Source organism: Olea europaea, unplaced genomic scaffold (genome assembly GCF_002742605.1).
Source record: "Olea europaea var. sylvestris unplaced genomic scaffold, O_europaea_v1 scaffold1921, whole genome shotgun sequence".
In the NCBI taxonomy this organism is placed as follows: Eukaryota; Viridiplantae; Streptophyta; class Magnoliopsida; order Lamiales; family Oleaceae; genus Olea; species Olea europaea.
In genome coordinates, this window is record NW_019237031.1 from 126803 (window position 1) to 139759 (window position 12957).

General features: G+C 33.9%; 3 protein-coding genes across 3 annotated transcripts in view; all 3 read right to left on the bottom strand.

The window, feature by feature from the left end:
• The window catches only part of LOC111379023 (rop guanine nucleotide exchange factor 7-like), a 6266-nt gene extending 3000 nt beyond the window's left edge, over positions 1-3266 (bottom strand). Inside the window, exons 1-7 of the mRNA XM_023002331.1 lie at positions 2487-3266; positions 2128-2244; positions 1848-2002; positions 1587-1661; positions 1218-1508; positions 609-965; positions 6-494 (exon numbers count right to left, since the gene is read on the bottom strand). Coding sequence (XP_022858099.1) covers positions 6-494; positions 609-965; positions 1218-1508; positions 1587-1661; positions 1848-2002; positions 2128-2244; positions 2487-2799 — 1797 coding nt within the window. The 5' untranslated portion in view covers positions 2800-3266. The remainder of the gene's footprint in view (positions 1-5; positions 495-608; positions 966-1217; positions 1509-1586; positions 1662-1847; positions 2003-2127; positions 2245-2486) is intronic.
• A 3984-nt stretch (positions 3267-7250) lies between these two features.
• LOC111379031 (universal stress protein PHOS32-like) lies at positions 7251-8900 on the bottom strand. The gene is made up of 4 exons (XM_023002338.1): positions 8514-8900; positions 8296-8405; positions 7999-8117; positions 7251-7551 (listed from the first exon to the last, which is right to left on the bottom strand). Exons 1-4 carry the CDS (start codon positions 8686-8688, stop codon positions 7461-7463), a joined length of 495 nt encoding a protein of 164 aa, XP_022858106.1. The 5' UTR covers positions 8689-8900; the 3' UTR covers positions 7251-7460.
• A 1185-nt stretch (positions 8901-10085) lies between these two features.
• Positions 10086-12743, bottom strand: LOC111379024 (probable serine/threonine-protein kinase PBL7). The gene is made up of 4 exons (XM_023002332.1): positions 12576-12743; positions 12115-12385; positions 11709-11824; positions 10086-10373 (listed from the first exon to the last, which is right to left on the bottom strand). The coding sequence occupies exons 1-4, from the start codon at positions 12741-12743 to the stop codon at positions 10086-10088; spliced, it is 843 nt and encodes a 280-aa protein (XP_022858100.1).
• Positions 12744-12957: the final 214 nt, after the last annotated feature.

A 12957-nucleotide genomic window follows, 5' to 3' on the forward strand; every position in this document is an offset into this window, starting at 1 on the left:
CCAACTGAGTAGTGTGTCTGGGGACTACCAGCCTCTTTTAAACTCCTGCAAGACTCAACTGAAGGAGATGCCGATGTTTCCCGAGTTGTACTCGAAAAAGAATCTGATCTTCCAAGGTTGCTCAGTTCCTTCCCCTTTGAATCAATGCTCAAATAATTTGTCAAAACCTTTTTCACGCCAAATCCGTGAAGGGAAAGTTTGTTGCTTTCAGTATATGGTGATCTATCTCCCTTCGCAGGACTTGTGTGCTGTGCAGGTGAGAACCTTGGTGTTGCAAAAGCAGTTTTGTGCGGCGTGCTGGAAAGGGCTGGCACAGGGAGTCGAATGCCAACGCTCTTATGAGCCATCATCCCAATGTTGGAGAGTTGCAAGAGTTTATCTGAATGTTTAGTGAAGTCGTCTACGTAGAGTAGGTGATCAATACGTGCCACTATATTGAACGCTAGGCTCTCCAGAACTCTTGAGTAGCTCTCCAAAATGGATTTGCCGACATCCTAGAGGATGACGTGTTAATAATGGTAGACGGCCAAATTTTAACAAAGAGGCGTTTAAAGAAAAGAAAGAAAGCCACCAAATAATGTGACGAAGCATCGTGTTTCAAGTAAAACCTTATTATATTGGATTTTGCTCATGTCCAGAGAGGTCTGAGGGAGCCCAGGAAACCGTTGTTTCAAGCAAAGCAGCAGGCTTTCGGCTCTGTCGGCAAGCAGTTCTCTCCTGTCTGTATCAATCACAAAATCCTTGACCATTCCCCATGATGACTTTGAATTGGATCTTTGCGCCCTTTGTAATGGTTTGGAGTTTGGTTCTCTGCGCCACACATAGACTGAGGCCTCAACCCTGTTCGCAATTTCTAGAGCATGATGCTCAGAAGACAAATCAAGACAGTCGAGCAAACATTCTGGTGAAAATTTAACTGAATTTATGTAGTGATAAATAAGATCCCCCAAACTCGCCTTTCCATTCTGCCACAATAACAACCACAATGGTGGAGAATGAGTAAATAACGTGCTCTTTCAATCAATTAATAACAGATGTGCATGTTTCCAAGCACGATTGGCTGTACTCAAAAGAAAGTGAAAATTGCTTTTAAGTTATTTTGCCAACGGTGATATTCAAATTTAAGCGCTCTACTAATAAAGCTTACTTTTCCAGAGAATACTTTCTATAAATGTAAATCTTAGGCACAGCCAAGCATGCTCTGAGTACATCAATACCTTAGGAAGAGCTTCCAGATATGCATCGGGAATATCCATTTCAGCTAAAGCAGAAGTGTTGATAGCCAATGCAGCTTTAAGTATTTGGTTTGTGCAATCACGACAATGCTGTAGCCCCTTTCTTGCTTCTTCACTGAGGCCACCAGCTGGGACACAAGGAACCGGAAGCCACCATTTTTCCTTTTGATGGGGAAGTGGCATGCGGAAAGAGGATGTTCCATCAGCTTCTGGCGCTAAAATACCTTGGTCGACATACCAGAACTCTGAATTTTTGAAGCTTTCTAATATTTCCTATGAAACAAGACTAAAATTTAGAATACTTGAAAATTGTACAGGAGATCAATCAAGAAGAAAAGACAAGTATCTTACTAGTAGCATATGATCTAATTTCCGTAAGGCTGGCAGGTTAATGTATAGATCTGACCGTGGTCGGGAAGTCATAATCTGAATCAAAGCATGGACAGAACCTAGTTACAGAATTCATAAGAGTGATAAAAACACAGTTCATATAAACAAGAAGATAAAAGCTAATACATCTTAATCGGAATCTTGCAACCCTAAAGCATTTGATGTACCGGACAATAATACAATGAGATATTCAATTCATTGGTTCCAAGTTTATTAAAATACCTCAAGCTTGCTTCCGTCGGGAAATGTCTGCCAATAAGGTATCAGTTCAACAATGTGATCACTAACGCAAAGAAGCCACTCCATTTCCCTCCTCCACATAAGCTTCTTCTGAGTTGGTAATGGTTCTAACCTCCCAATTTGCCCAAAAAGTGTAGCTAATGAAACAATAAATACCAATAAGGCACAAGTTGCACACACTAATCATAACCGAATAATTACAATCTCAAATTAAGCAAACTTATTAAATTATTGATAATAATGTAATATTTAAGTAACATACCACAAAGATTAGTAATAGCATTTGATATAGCCAGAGCAGTACAAACCCCATTTCCACAACCAGACATATCTTCACCAAGCAGCAGTTTTGAAAATCTTTCTTTCATCATCGCAACTTCTACACAACAAGAAAGTTCATGGAACTATATCAATCAATTGAAATATATGATGATGTAAAGCGCATATGCACATGCAAACACATTGTCAATATAAGTGAAAAATGAAAGATATATGAACAATTAGGTCATGTTTGGCAAGATTCAGCGGACAGGATTAGACAATATAGCAAAACAAAAATAGAATATTGTCCCTTCTACTGTCCAGTCTGTCTACCGGGCACTCCAAGCATGTTCTTAGTACCTGACAAAGAGGACCCTTGCTTCTCTAATTTTCTGTTATCCAAATGGAGTTTCTCAACCTCTTCAGAGACATCAGACTTGACACAATGTGGCATTTCATTCTTCTGCATTAACCAACCCATTGAAGGGGGTGAAGAAGAATCCACAGAACTACTGTTGTCATTATTCCTCGTAATCTCAGAAGCCAGAAAATCAGAAGTTGAACTACTATCCTCTTCGTTCACATCCACAAAGGCGCCAAATTTATCCCTATTCTCACAAAACCCAACATTTCCCTCTTCTACTATTTCATTATCAGTTACCAAACCCTCCATTGTAGCCTCAAGATAACTGGTCGAAGCACAATAAACAGAGTTATTCACTACGGTGGCTCTATTTTTCAATATTCTAAAGATTTTGATGCCCAAAATGACAATGTAGAAACCGTGTCCAAATTTCTTGAATTTGTAGTCTGCTTCAGAAGTGAAAAAGGCTTGAGCTTTGGCCGGCGCTGCACAGTGGCCTCTCTTTCTTCTTGGTTTGAAAGAGCTCAATCCATAAGGAATTACCTTCAATTTCTACGTCTGCCATATCTGGTTCTAAAAGTAAAACTAAAGGCAAGAAATGTGATTTTGAATTCGTGGAAATAGCAATAATTATTGAAGACTAGTTGCTCAAGCACTAAAGAAAAATGAACTATGGGCGTGTGGTAATGGCAACGAAGAGTTTTGTTTCACAATGATATATAGACCAAGAAAGTGGCGAGGCTCCTCCAGTCCAGTCCTCCCTGCTGGCTTTGCTTAAACCAGGAGCTTTCTGTATGTTTGGTTTTGCGTAAACAGGGGCTCTCGCATAATTATTACTCGCTAAATAATTGATTAAAATAAAAAGACAGTAACTGCAAGTGTTTTATCAACTGAATTGTTTGAGGACAAGACAATGGAGTCATGTAAGGGACGAATTAAGCCCCCGTTTGAAGCCATTATTTTTCATTATATTAAATTAAATTTTTTTCTTCAACTTTTAATCACATAATTTTTAATAAAATAATATTGCACGTAAATCAAAAACTTTTCAACAACTCATTTTTCAAAAAAACATTATTCATCTTATTATAATCTACAAATAATGGGGTTCAAACGGCCCCTAACTTGTATGGTGTATTTAACAATTATTTTTATTTTGTGCAACATTTTTGAAAGGAAAATATACGTCAAACATGGTTGAGTCATGCATATTTCTCCCCCATTTGATAATCATTACAATGAGTTTTATTATTTTTTTTAAATGTGCAGTTAAAAAGTAGGAAAAATTTTGAATTTATGTGCAAAATAATTTATCGTGAACATGTATGGTTGAAATGAGTTTGAGAAAAAAATTTGTTATAACGATTGTCAAACAGGGGCTGCATATATTAGACTTTACTTAAAAGTTAATGATATGTGGTTGATAATTTTATAAAAGGTATGATTTTCATGAAATGTTTAAATGAAAATGAATTTAAGAAAATGAGTAGCTAAACAAGGGTTTAAATTGTTAAATAATATTAATTTATTTATTTATTTAAAAATTATTTCATCAGCACTATATGCCTCGAGAGGCTCACTTTCGCAATGCTGATGAAACATCATCGATTCCTATTGGAAGAAGGATGATATATTTAAATATCATGTCGTATTGTATTGCTAAAGGTCTAGCTAACTTAGACTTTACAGAGAATTGAGCATAACAAAGTTCACATCAAATGGTCCAATGGTTATAGGGATTCCATCGGCCCTCTGGTGTCATCTTGTTGTTTGGCTAAACTAACAGGATATTTAGTGAGAATTAAGAGTCTGTTTGGGTATGATTTTGAGAATTGATTTTTTGACCGTTAGAAGAAAATTAGGATCCACCTGTGAGAGAAAAAGTCAAATATGACGACTGAAATAGTGAAATAACGGTCAAAAAATCAATTTTTTTGTGCAAAAAATACTCCCAAACAGGCTCTAAAATTAGATTTTTAGTAAATTTTGATAGAAGTTCTTGAAAAGTTGCGAGACAACGAAAGATGTAATTAATATTGATTATTTGACTTTAATTTGATTCAAATTAAATTCTGATTAAAACTTGAACCAAACAAGGGTTAAAGCACGTTGCACATGACTTGTGTCGACCATAATTATCTAGTACTAATTTGTATGGTGCTAATAGAAGTATATGTGGAAGCAGTGAAAGCGCCGAAAATTTATTCCTGGTCCATATATTGACTTCTTCAAGTTCAACAAAAATTTTAACTCCCAATTAGACTTATAAACAAAACTTCAACTGTAAATTGCCAAATAGACTTCGAATATGATTCCAAGTAATATTCTAAATAAAATTCGGATCACACCCTAATTCTAATAAATTCCACCTTGACATATGTGAGCAGGCAATGAACACAACAAATCGAACCCAAATCTTCTTTATCGTATTTAAACTCCGAGGTTTCTAAATTAACAGCGATTTCCTTAATAACAATTAAGTGATATTCAAGAAATGTACCTTCTGTCATACGATGTTGAATATAAGCGTTGCTTCAGATGTAATTTGCTAATTATGCTTTTCATTCATGCATAATTGCTCAAATTTCAACCATGATGTAGCAGCTGACTTCTCCTTCAAAACGCTTGAAGAATATTATTTGAAAGATGAAGGTGAATCTAAAATAGGGCCTTTCGATCCCTACATTATTTCTCCTCCGATGTTCAAGTTGTGGGCATCTTGTCAAAACCCATCAACGAATCGTTCAAATCCATATGAGTGAATATTATTCGCATCTTTACTTGCCGCAACGAAAATCATGTATTGAAATTCAAAAGCCAAATATCATACTTTATGATTGCCATCAGAAAAGATCGAGTTGAGCTCTTAACTTAATCAAAACCTCAATCTCCCAAGAATTTTCAAGCCTTTGGCTCTAATACCAGTTTGTTAAAAAATGAAGATGATATCAAATTGCTCCGGTACCAGTTTGTTGAAGAAAATATAAGATTATAGGCATAATATGAAGTAATTGATCACAAAAACAAAATAAATTGCAGAGTGAGTGAAATTGCACTAAAATATAAAGAAAAAATACAAAAAATTTGTATTTACAACTTTGTCTAACTTGATTTGAAATATAATGAAGAGCTTTCAAACCATAAAAGTAGAGTAATAGATGAAAATGAATGTTCAAAACTCGAAAATGGGCCTGGACCGAATCGAGCACCAGGAGGGCGTCAAGCGAACTGCATTGGTGCTGTTTAAGCGATAGGTTAGCGCCAACTAGCAGAAAAACTCAAAAATTTCTTCCAATTCCATATATAGACATCTTCAAGTCCAACACAAATTTCAATTTTTAATTGGACTTCTAAATAGAATTTCAACTAAAAATTTATCAATTAAACTTCAAATAGAATTTCAAATAACATTACAAAAAGAATTTGGGTCACACCCTAATTCTAGCAACAAGATTAAAGAAGTAATGCACCAAAGGAAGGGGGAAAAAAAAAAAAAAAGGTGTAAAGTTGCCCCCCACCAAACTTGCCTTCACCTGAAAGTTTTCTCTATTCTATGAAAAAATGTAAAAATTATAAAACACGAATGGACCACGAATATGATAAAAGAATTATGATGGCATGCTATGATTTTGGATCTGATTTTTTACTTTGTTGGTTAAGAATTCATGGTAATCAAATGAAAATTTTTGCATATAATTCCAACAGCAACTTGTATTTGTTAACTTCACTTTCAAGGTTTTCATGTAGACCTTTCCAATTACTCATATATGTCATAATGCCCGGTTGTTCCACCCGAATAAATACTATGACAAGCACCTCCCAACAGCTTATCATTAATATCGTTCAGTAATTACTAATCAATATGTAACAAGTTTCTTGAATTGTTTGCATGCATATCATTTATTTTTGGTGTGTCCCTTGTAAGCTAATGAAACTTGATTATTATTGTTAATTTTAATGAATCAGTTCATTTAAAACTAAATTTTTCGAGATTGGACAAATAATATCAATGCAGGCCCTCTTTTGGTGTAGCAAGACACGAGTTTTGAAATAGTTTGTAACCATCATCTTATTCATTATTATTATAGTGAAAAGTTACAAAAAAGAGTACGGTAGACGTAGCCCTCCATTGCTCTATTAGTGTAGCAAGACACGATTTTAGAAATAGTTTATAACCATCTTCTTATTCATTATAATTGTGAAAAGTTACAATGAGAAGTAGAATATAGATTGAGAGTAAATTTCAGTTTTCCGGTTTTTGTAATTTTTACTCTAAAGATGAGACAATTTGTCAACGTTAATGTCTCGACCCTCGCAACCTAGTTTTATTAATTACTTTTCAAAAAAGTTGAATATTGTGGAGAAAATTGACGAAGCATACAAAACAAATAGAAACAAAGGAAGGTGCAAATGTAGAATTTTGGTTGGTTGGGAGACTTGTAAACTCAATTATTTTAGATTTTCATTTTCTCTTCTTTTGACTAAATTGCACTAATCTGTGCAATACACCAAGCCATAGATTGGATAAGCCATAGATTGTTATCCATTGACGAAACAAAACTTTGAAAAGTATTTTTTTTCCTGAATGTTTTACTTAGGACTCGTCAATGTACACTGATATGGAAATTTATGTTATATGTACGTCTTGCATTATAATTTTTAAATTGAACCATATTTTGGACGTAGAACTATTAATAAATAAATAATCGAATTGTGTCATGAATATTGCAGGGACAAAGAAACATTAATTTAACAACACATTCATTACTAAAATCCATTTATTACTCATATACATTATCAAGCACGAACTGAAACCATAGATTCAGTCTCAAAAAAATAAGATTCAAAAATACTGAATAGTCAAAATGACGTTTTCAATCCAAGCCTATGTCTGACGGTGATTAAAAAAGAAATCCCAATTTATTTAATATTATAATATTACATCGATTTGAAATACAAATAATTCTAATTCAGTGCTTGTGAAAATCTGGATCCTTCACTATGGTAACAGGGCAGTCTGCATTTGTCATCACATAATTGGTCACACTCCCCAATATGATCCTGTACCAACAAAATATCAAAATGAACTTGAACACGTAAACAAATGAGACATATTCCAATTAGGGGTGGACATCAGGGTGATTGAATTTGGATGAGGATAGGATCAAATCGGCTCTCGACAAGATTTCTGAAAATGGGAGTTGGTTTTACAGGAAAAAAAAAGTTTTGATCGGGTCAAAATTGAACCAGAACGATCGATCATGCTCAGTTCCAATCCCTGTTTTTCCATTTCGCTTTGATGATATACTACATTTCAAAAATAAATTTCATATTTAAAATTATAACTGAAAATGTAAATTATGATTTTATCGAGAGATTATAAAAAATATAAACCAAATAAAATTTGATAATATAACTAGAATCGAGAATCACCCAGTTCTAATTCGTGTTAGGTGGTTTCGGTAAATCCGCTCCTATTAGAACTATTGACAATGTTATGTTGAATACCTTTTGAGAGCGCTAAGGCCTCTGCTGCCCATCACCAAAGAATCCAGCTTCAAATCTGCAACAGCCTCACACAGCTTGTCTCTAGCGTCTCCCCAGTACAGCTTTGTCACAATGCTTATCTACAAGTAAATTCTCTTTCGTTATTACAAGCATAACCGGCAAATCTATTTGTACAAAGGGAAAATTATTGATGGTTAACCCAAACAGTATTCCTTTGGATCTTTCTCGGAGAATCCTAAACGAGATAAGTCCATCAATATTCAAGTGATGCTCAAAAGAAAAAATGATTTAAATTACCTCCTTTTGTCTATCAGCAGTGTCAAGCATATCCAAAACTTCAATATCAATCTTTATGTCGTATTTCTTCATGATTTCAGGCTCACGAAACTCCACTAACGGAATAAGAGCTACAAACCCACAAAATCAAAATCAAAATCATGAAATCATGAAATCAGATATAGCAAAAAGATCGTAGCCACAAAAATCATTTCATCAAATAGAAAATAACAACATACGTGAACCGGATTTGGACCATAATTGATTGCGGGATTCATCAACAGAATGGGATTTGATGTGGATTATGTAAAGGGTATCGCCCTCATCAGCCAAATTGTCAATAGCCCATTGCAATGCCATTTTGCTGCTCTTTGAGAAGTCCATCGCCACACCGATTTTCCTGTCTTTGGCCATTTTTTGTGTTTATTTCTCGAGTTTGTTCTTGGAAAGATATATATAGATATAAGTTATTGCGTGTGGAAATTGAAAGCTAAAAAGATTTGGTGCTTGCACGGAAAGATGGTACCTCTCTTGAATAAGGACCTAAGGTTTTGCCGTGTGTAAATTACGGTTCAATTTTCCCCTCCTACTGTCGGATGATAAATGTCCGGAAGGAACTGCTTATAGCTCAAACTTGACCAAGCCCAGTCCAACTTCCAAAAAAAGGGGATTTTAGAGAAATACTGTTAATTTTGAAATCATTTTGAAATATCAGTAGAAAAGTCGCGCCACACAATTATACCTTGACTAAAACCGTATTAAATACGGTTAAAATAATTAATTTGGGTCAATAATTACGTGGACTCCAAAAGAGAAGAAAACAGGAACTGCCATTCCAATTTTCAAGGATGGGGATCTGCTTGGTGTTGTTTCTCTTCTCCTCTGTTTTTGACGAATTTTCCTCAAGTTCTCCGTAGTGTTCAGTAATTAGTATTGTGTCTTTAAATTATTTCTTTTCTTATCTCGTGTAAAGAAAATAACGCGACTTTTTTTAAATCAACATTTTTTTAGGAATTATTAAATTTCAATTGTACAAGAAGAAAGAAGAAAGTGTTGCACTAAAAAAAGTGACAAAAAATGGAAAAAGAAGAATGCGACAAAACACCAATTAAAACTTATGTTTTTCACTCAAAAAAGTAACAGAAATTTTAAAAAAATAGCAAACAATAAAAAGTGACAAAAACTTGAAAAAAAATGAGAAACACTCAATAAGTGACAAAAACTCAAAAGTGATACTAAAAAGGTGACACAAAACACCAATCAAAACCTATATTTGTCACTAAAAAATGTAACAGGAATTTTTAAAAGATGACAAACACTAAAAAAAAGTGACAAAACACCAATCAAAACTCATGCTTGTCATTCAAAAGAGGGTAATTAGCATGAAACGTCCCTATCATTTATGTTTTTTTTGTGAAAAATGTCCATACCTTTCATTTTTTGGCGCTTTTCATCCATACCTTTACATTTTCTTGTGCAAAACATCATTTTCATCATTTTTCCCAATAAAAGGCTATAAAATGACCAATATACACTTCTATTTAAATTTAAAAAAAAATAAAAATAAAGAACTAATTGCAATCATAGTCCCAATTTTTAAAAAAAAAAGTTCAAAAGAGTCCCAAACAAAAAAATAAAAAGCATATAATCCTCAAAAATTAAGGAAAGAACATACAGATGAAACTAAAGAAATAAAATCTCAAAAATTCTGCTTTTTTATATACAAATAGTTACCCAAACTGTTACCCTCGGATTTCCGGCCATAATCCTCGAAAATTAATCTCCTCATGTTGATTTCAGTTCAATATCTCTCATAAAAGGATGTGATAACAGCTGGGTTGCACTCCATCGTTTACTGGAATCCTTCTGCGAATAACACTGAATGAAATTCTTGAAATTTTCTGATGCACTTCCAGCAAGTTCGGTGGTTCGCCGATGCATATGGCACACATAAGTGTAGCCCAGTCAGGTCTTTGTCCCTCCAGCAAGTATGGAAAATGGCCCATGAACAGTTCCAGTAGAGTCAATCCTAAGCTCCATATGTCACGGGCGTACCCGTTGTAATTGCCGCCATATGTATTCGGGTCAAATCTTTCCAGCTCATATAAGCATAGGTTCCAACGTAGGAATTGCAAGGACCCAATGTCCAGTGCATGATTTTACTGACTCCAAAATCAGAAATTTTCACTTCAATTTTATTGTTCTAATATATTTGACAGCTTCAAATCTCTGTGAATGATCTTGTGGGAGTGCAAATATTCATTTACTTTTGTTTGGGACTCTTTTGAACTTTTTTAAAAAATTGGGACTATGATTGCAATTAGTTCTTTATCGTTGTTTTTTTTTTTTAATTTAAATAGAATGGTATATTGGTCATTTTATAGCATTTTATTGAGAAAAATGATGAAAATGATGTTTTGGACAAGAAAACGTAAAGGTAGGGATGAAATGCGCTGAAAACCGAAATGTATGAACGTTTTTCACAAAAATCATGAAAAGTAAGAACGTTTCATGCTAATTACCCTTCAAAAAATGACAGAAATTTTAGAAAAGTAACAAATAATAAAAAGTTACAAGTTTTAAAAAGGTGACAAAATTATAATAAAATGTGCAAAGACTATTAGAAAAGTGACAAAAAATTTCAAAAAAGTAACAAAACACCAATTAGAACATTTTGGCCCCCCCATTTTGGAGAAATGAAAATGGATAGAATAGTATTTTTTTGAAAAATGAGTGGTTGAAAAAGAAGGAAAAGTTCTCAATTTACATGTAATATTATTTTATAAAAGATTGTATGGTTAAAAATAAGAGAGAGAAAGACGAACTGTAATAGAATTAAAATTAATCGGGGCCAAACAAGGGCTTAAATTAATTCAATAAAGTGACCAAACTTTTCATTTAAGTCCATTATTATCTCGTGCGAAAAATATAACATGACTTTTTCTTTAAACCAACATTTTTTAGAAATTATTAAATCTCAATCCTACCAAATGAAAAAAGAGAGTGACACTAAAAAGGTGACAATTAAAAAAAAAAAAAAAAGTGGCAAACACATTTAAACTGATGTTTGTCCCTCAAAAAGTGATAGATTTTCTTTTTGTTTTTCTTTTTCTTTTTTTTTTTAAAAAGTAACAAACAATATAAAAAGTGACACAAAACACCAATCAAAACTTACGTATCATTCAAAAAATTGAAAAACGTGACAAATACAAAAAAGTGACAAACACATAAAAAAGTGAAACATTAATCAAAACTCCAGCTTGTCAGTCAAAAAAGTGTTTTTTAAAAAGTAACAAATAATAAAAAGTGGCGAGCACTATTTTAAAAAGTGACAAAAGTTCAAAAAAATGACAAACGCTTAAAAAGTGATAAAGAGAATCTTCGTAGCATTTCATAAACAAAAAATCCACGTAGCATTTTACACACATATGTACCAAGTATTTTGCAAAGCAACTATAAAGAAATATTTTCAGATTATATGTACCGAAGTTTTTCTTGCCTTCAGTAACTAATTTTGCCCCAATCATTGAAGACAAATATTTGCCCCCATCTAAAAGATGATAAGAAAGATACAAATATAGGCAGAGGAAATTGATTTACCTATACTAATATCTCGCCAAAAAATTCATTTAATAGATAAAGAGTGAATAAATGTTATTTAATTTTATTAATACAAATAAATGTTATCTCGTCTAGTTGATTTAGGGCTTTTGTTCAGACACCTCCAACACAAAGTACAATTTATGGCTTGTTGAGTTATATATTAATCTAATTTAGCATGTGTGCGGGATAGAATTGAACGTGAACATGTGTTTTTCTTGTTTGAGAATGTGAACTCACGTGGAGCAATATAACCATAGGGACTGGCAACGGTGTTGGAGGACCAACCAAAGCCTCCATCATCAAGAAGTTTGGAGAGTCCAAGATCAGCGATATAAGGCTTAAAATCAAGGCCAATTAAAATGTTGTTGGCTTTGATGTCCTTGTGAATAATGGGAGGTACACAATCAGGGTGTAGGTAAGCCAAACCTTGAGCTCGCCTAATATAATCCAGTACCTCACGTCCCACTCCAAGCAGCCTCCACCGCGTTCGTGAAGGAGACTTCCCAGGCTTCCATTAGGCATTTAATCATACACGAGCAAAGTCGTGTTCTGATTCCAACAGCAACCTAAGAACTTCACAATATTCTTATGTCGCATTGAACCAATTGTCTTAACCACAGTGGAAAAGGAATCACGAACTCCATTATCTCCAATCAATCGTTTTGACAATTGTAATCAGTTGACCATAACTTCTTCACTGCAATGACTTCAGCATCTAGTTTTGTTCGGTAAACAATTCCAGTACACCCGTTACCAATCACATTTGCTTCATTAGACATTTTAAAACTTGCTCGACTGAGAAATTCAGCTTCTAAAATGGAGTTAATATCCAAGACATTGAATCGCCGCCTATCTCCTGTATTCATTTTCTAACTCTAAGAAGTGCTAATGCTCCAATAACAGCTAAGGCTACTGTCACAAATACGAGCAACGCAGTAGCCAGTTTGAGTCTCCATGAAAATCTAATATTTCTATCACGTGGCATTCCCATACCTCCTACTCTGATTTCAATAAATAAAAGAAACAATATAGTACATATCTGTGGCCACAATACAAGGCTGCAATAAAGAAAAAGATCAA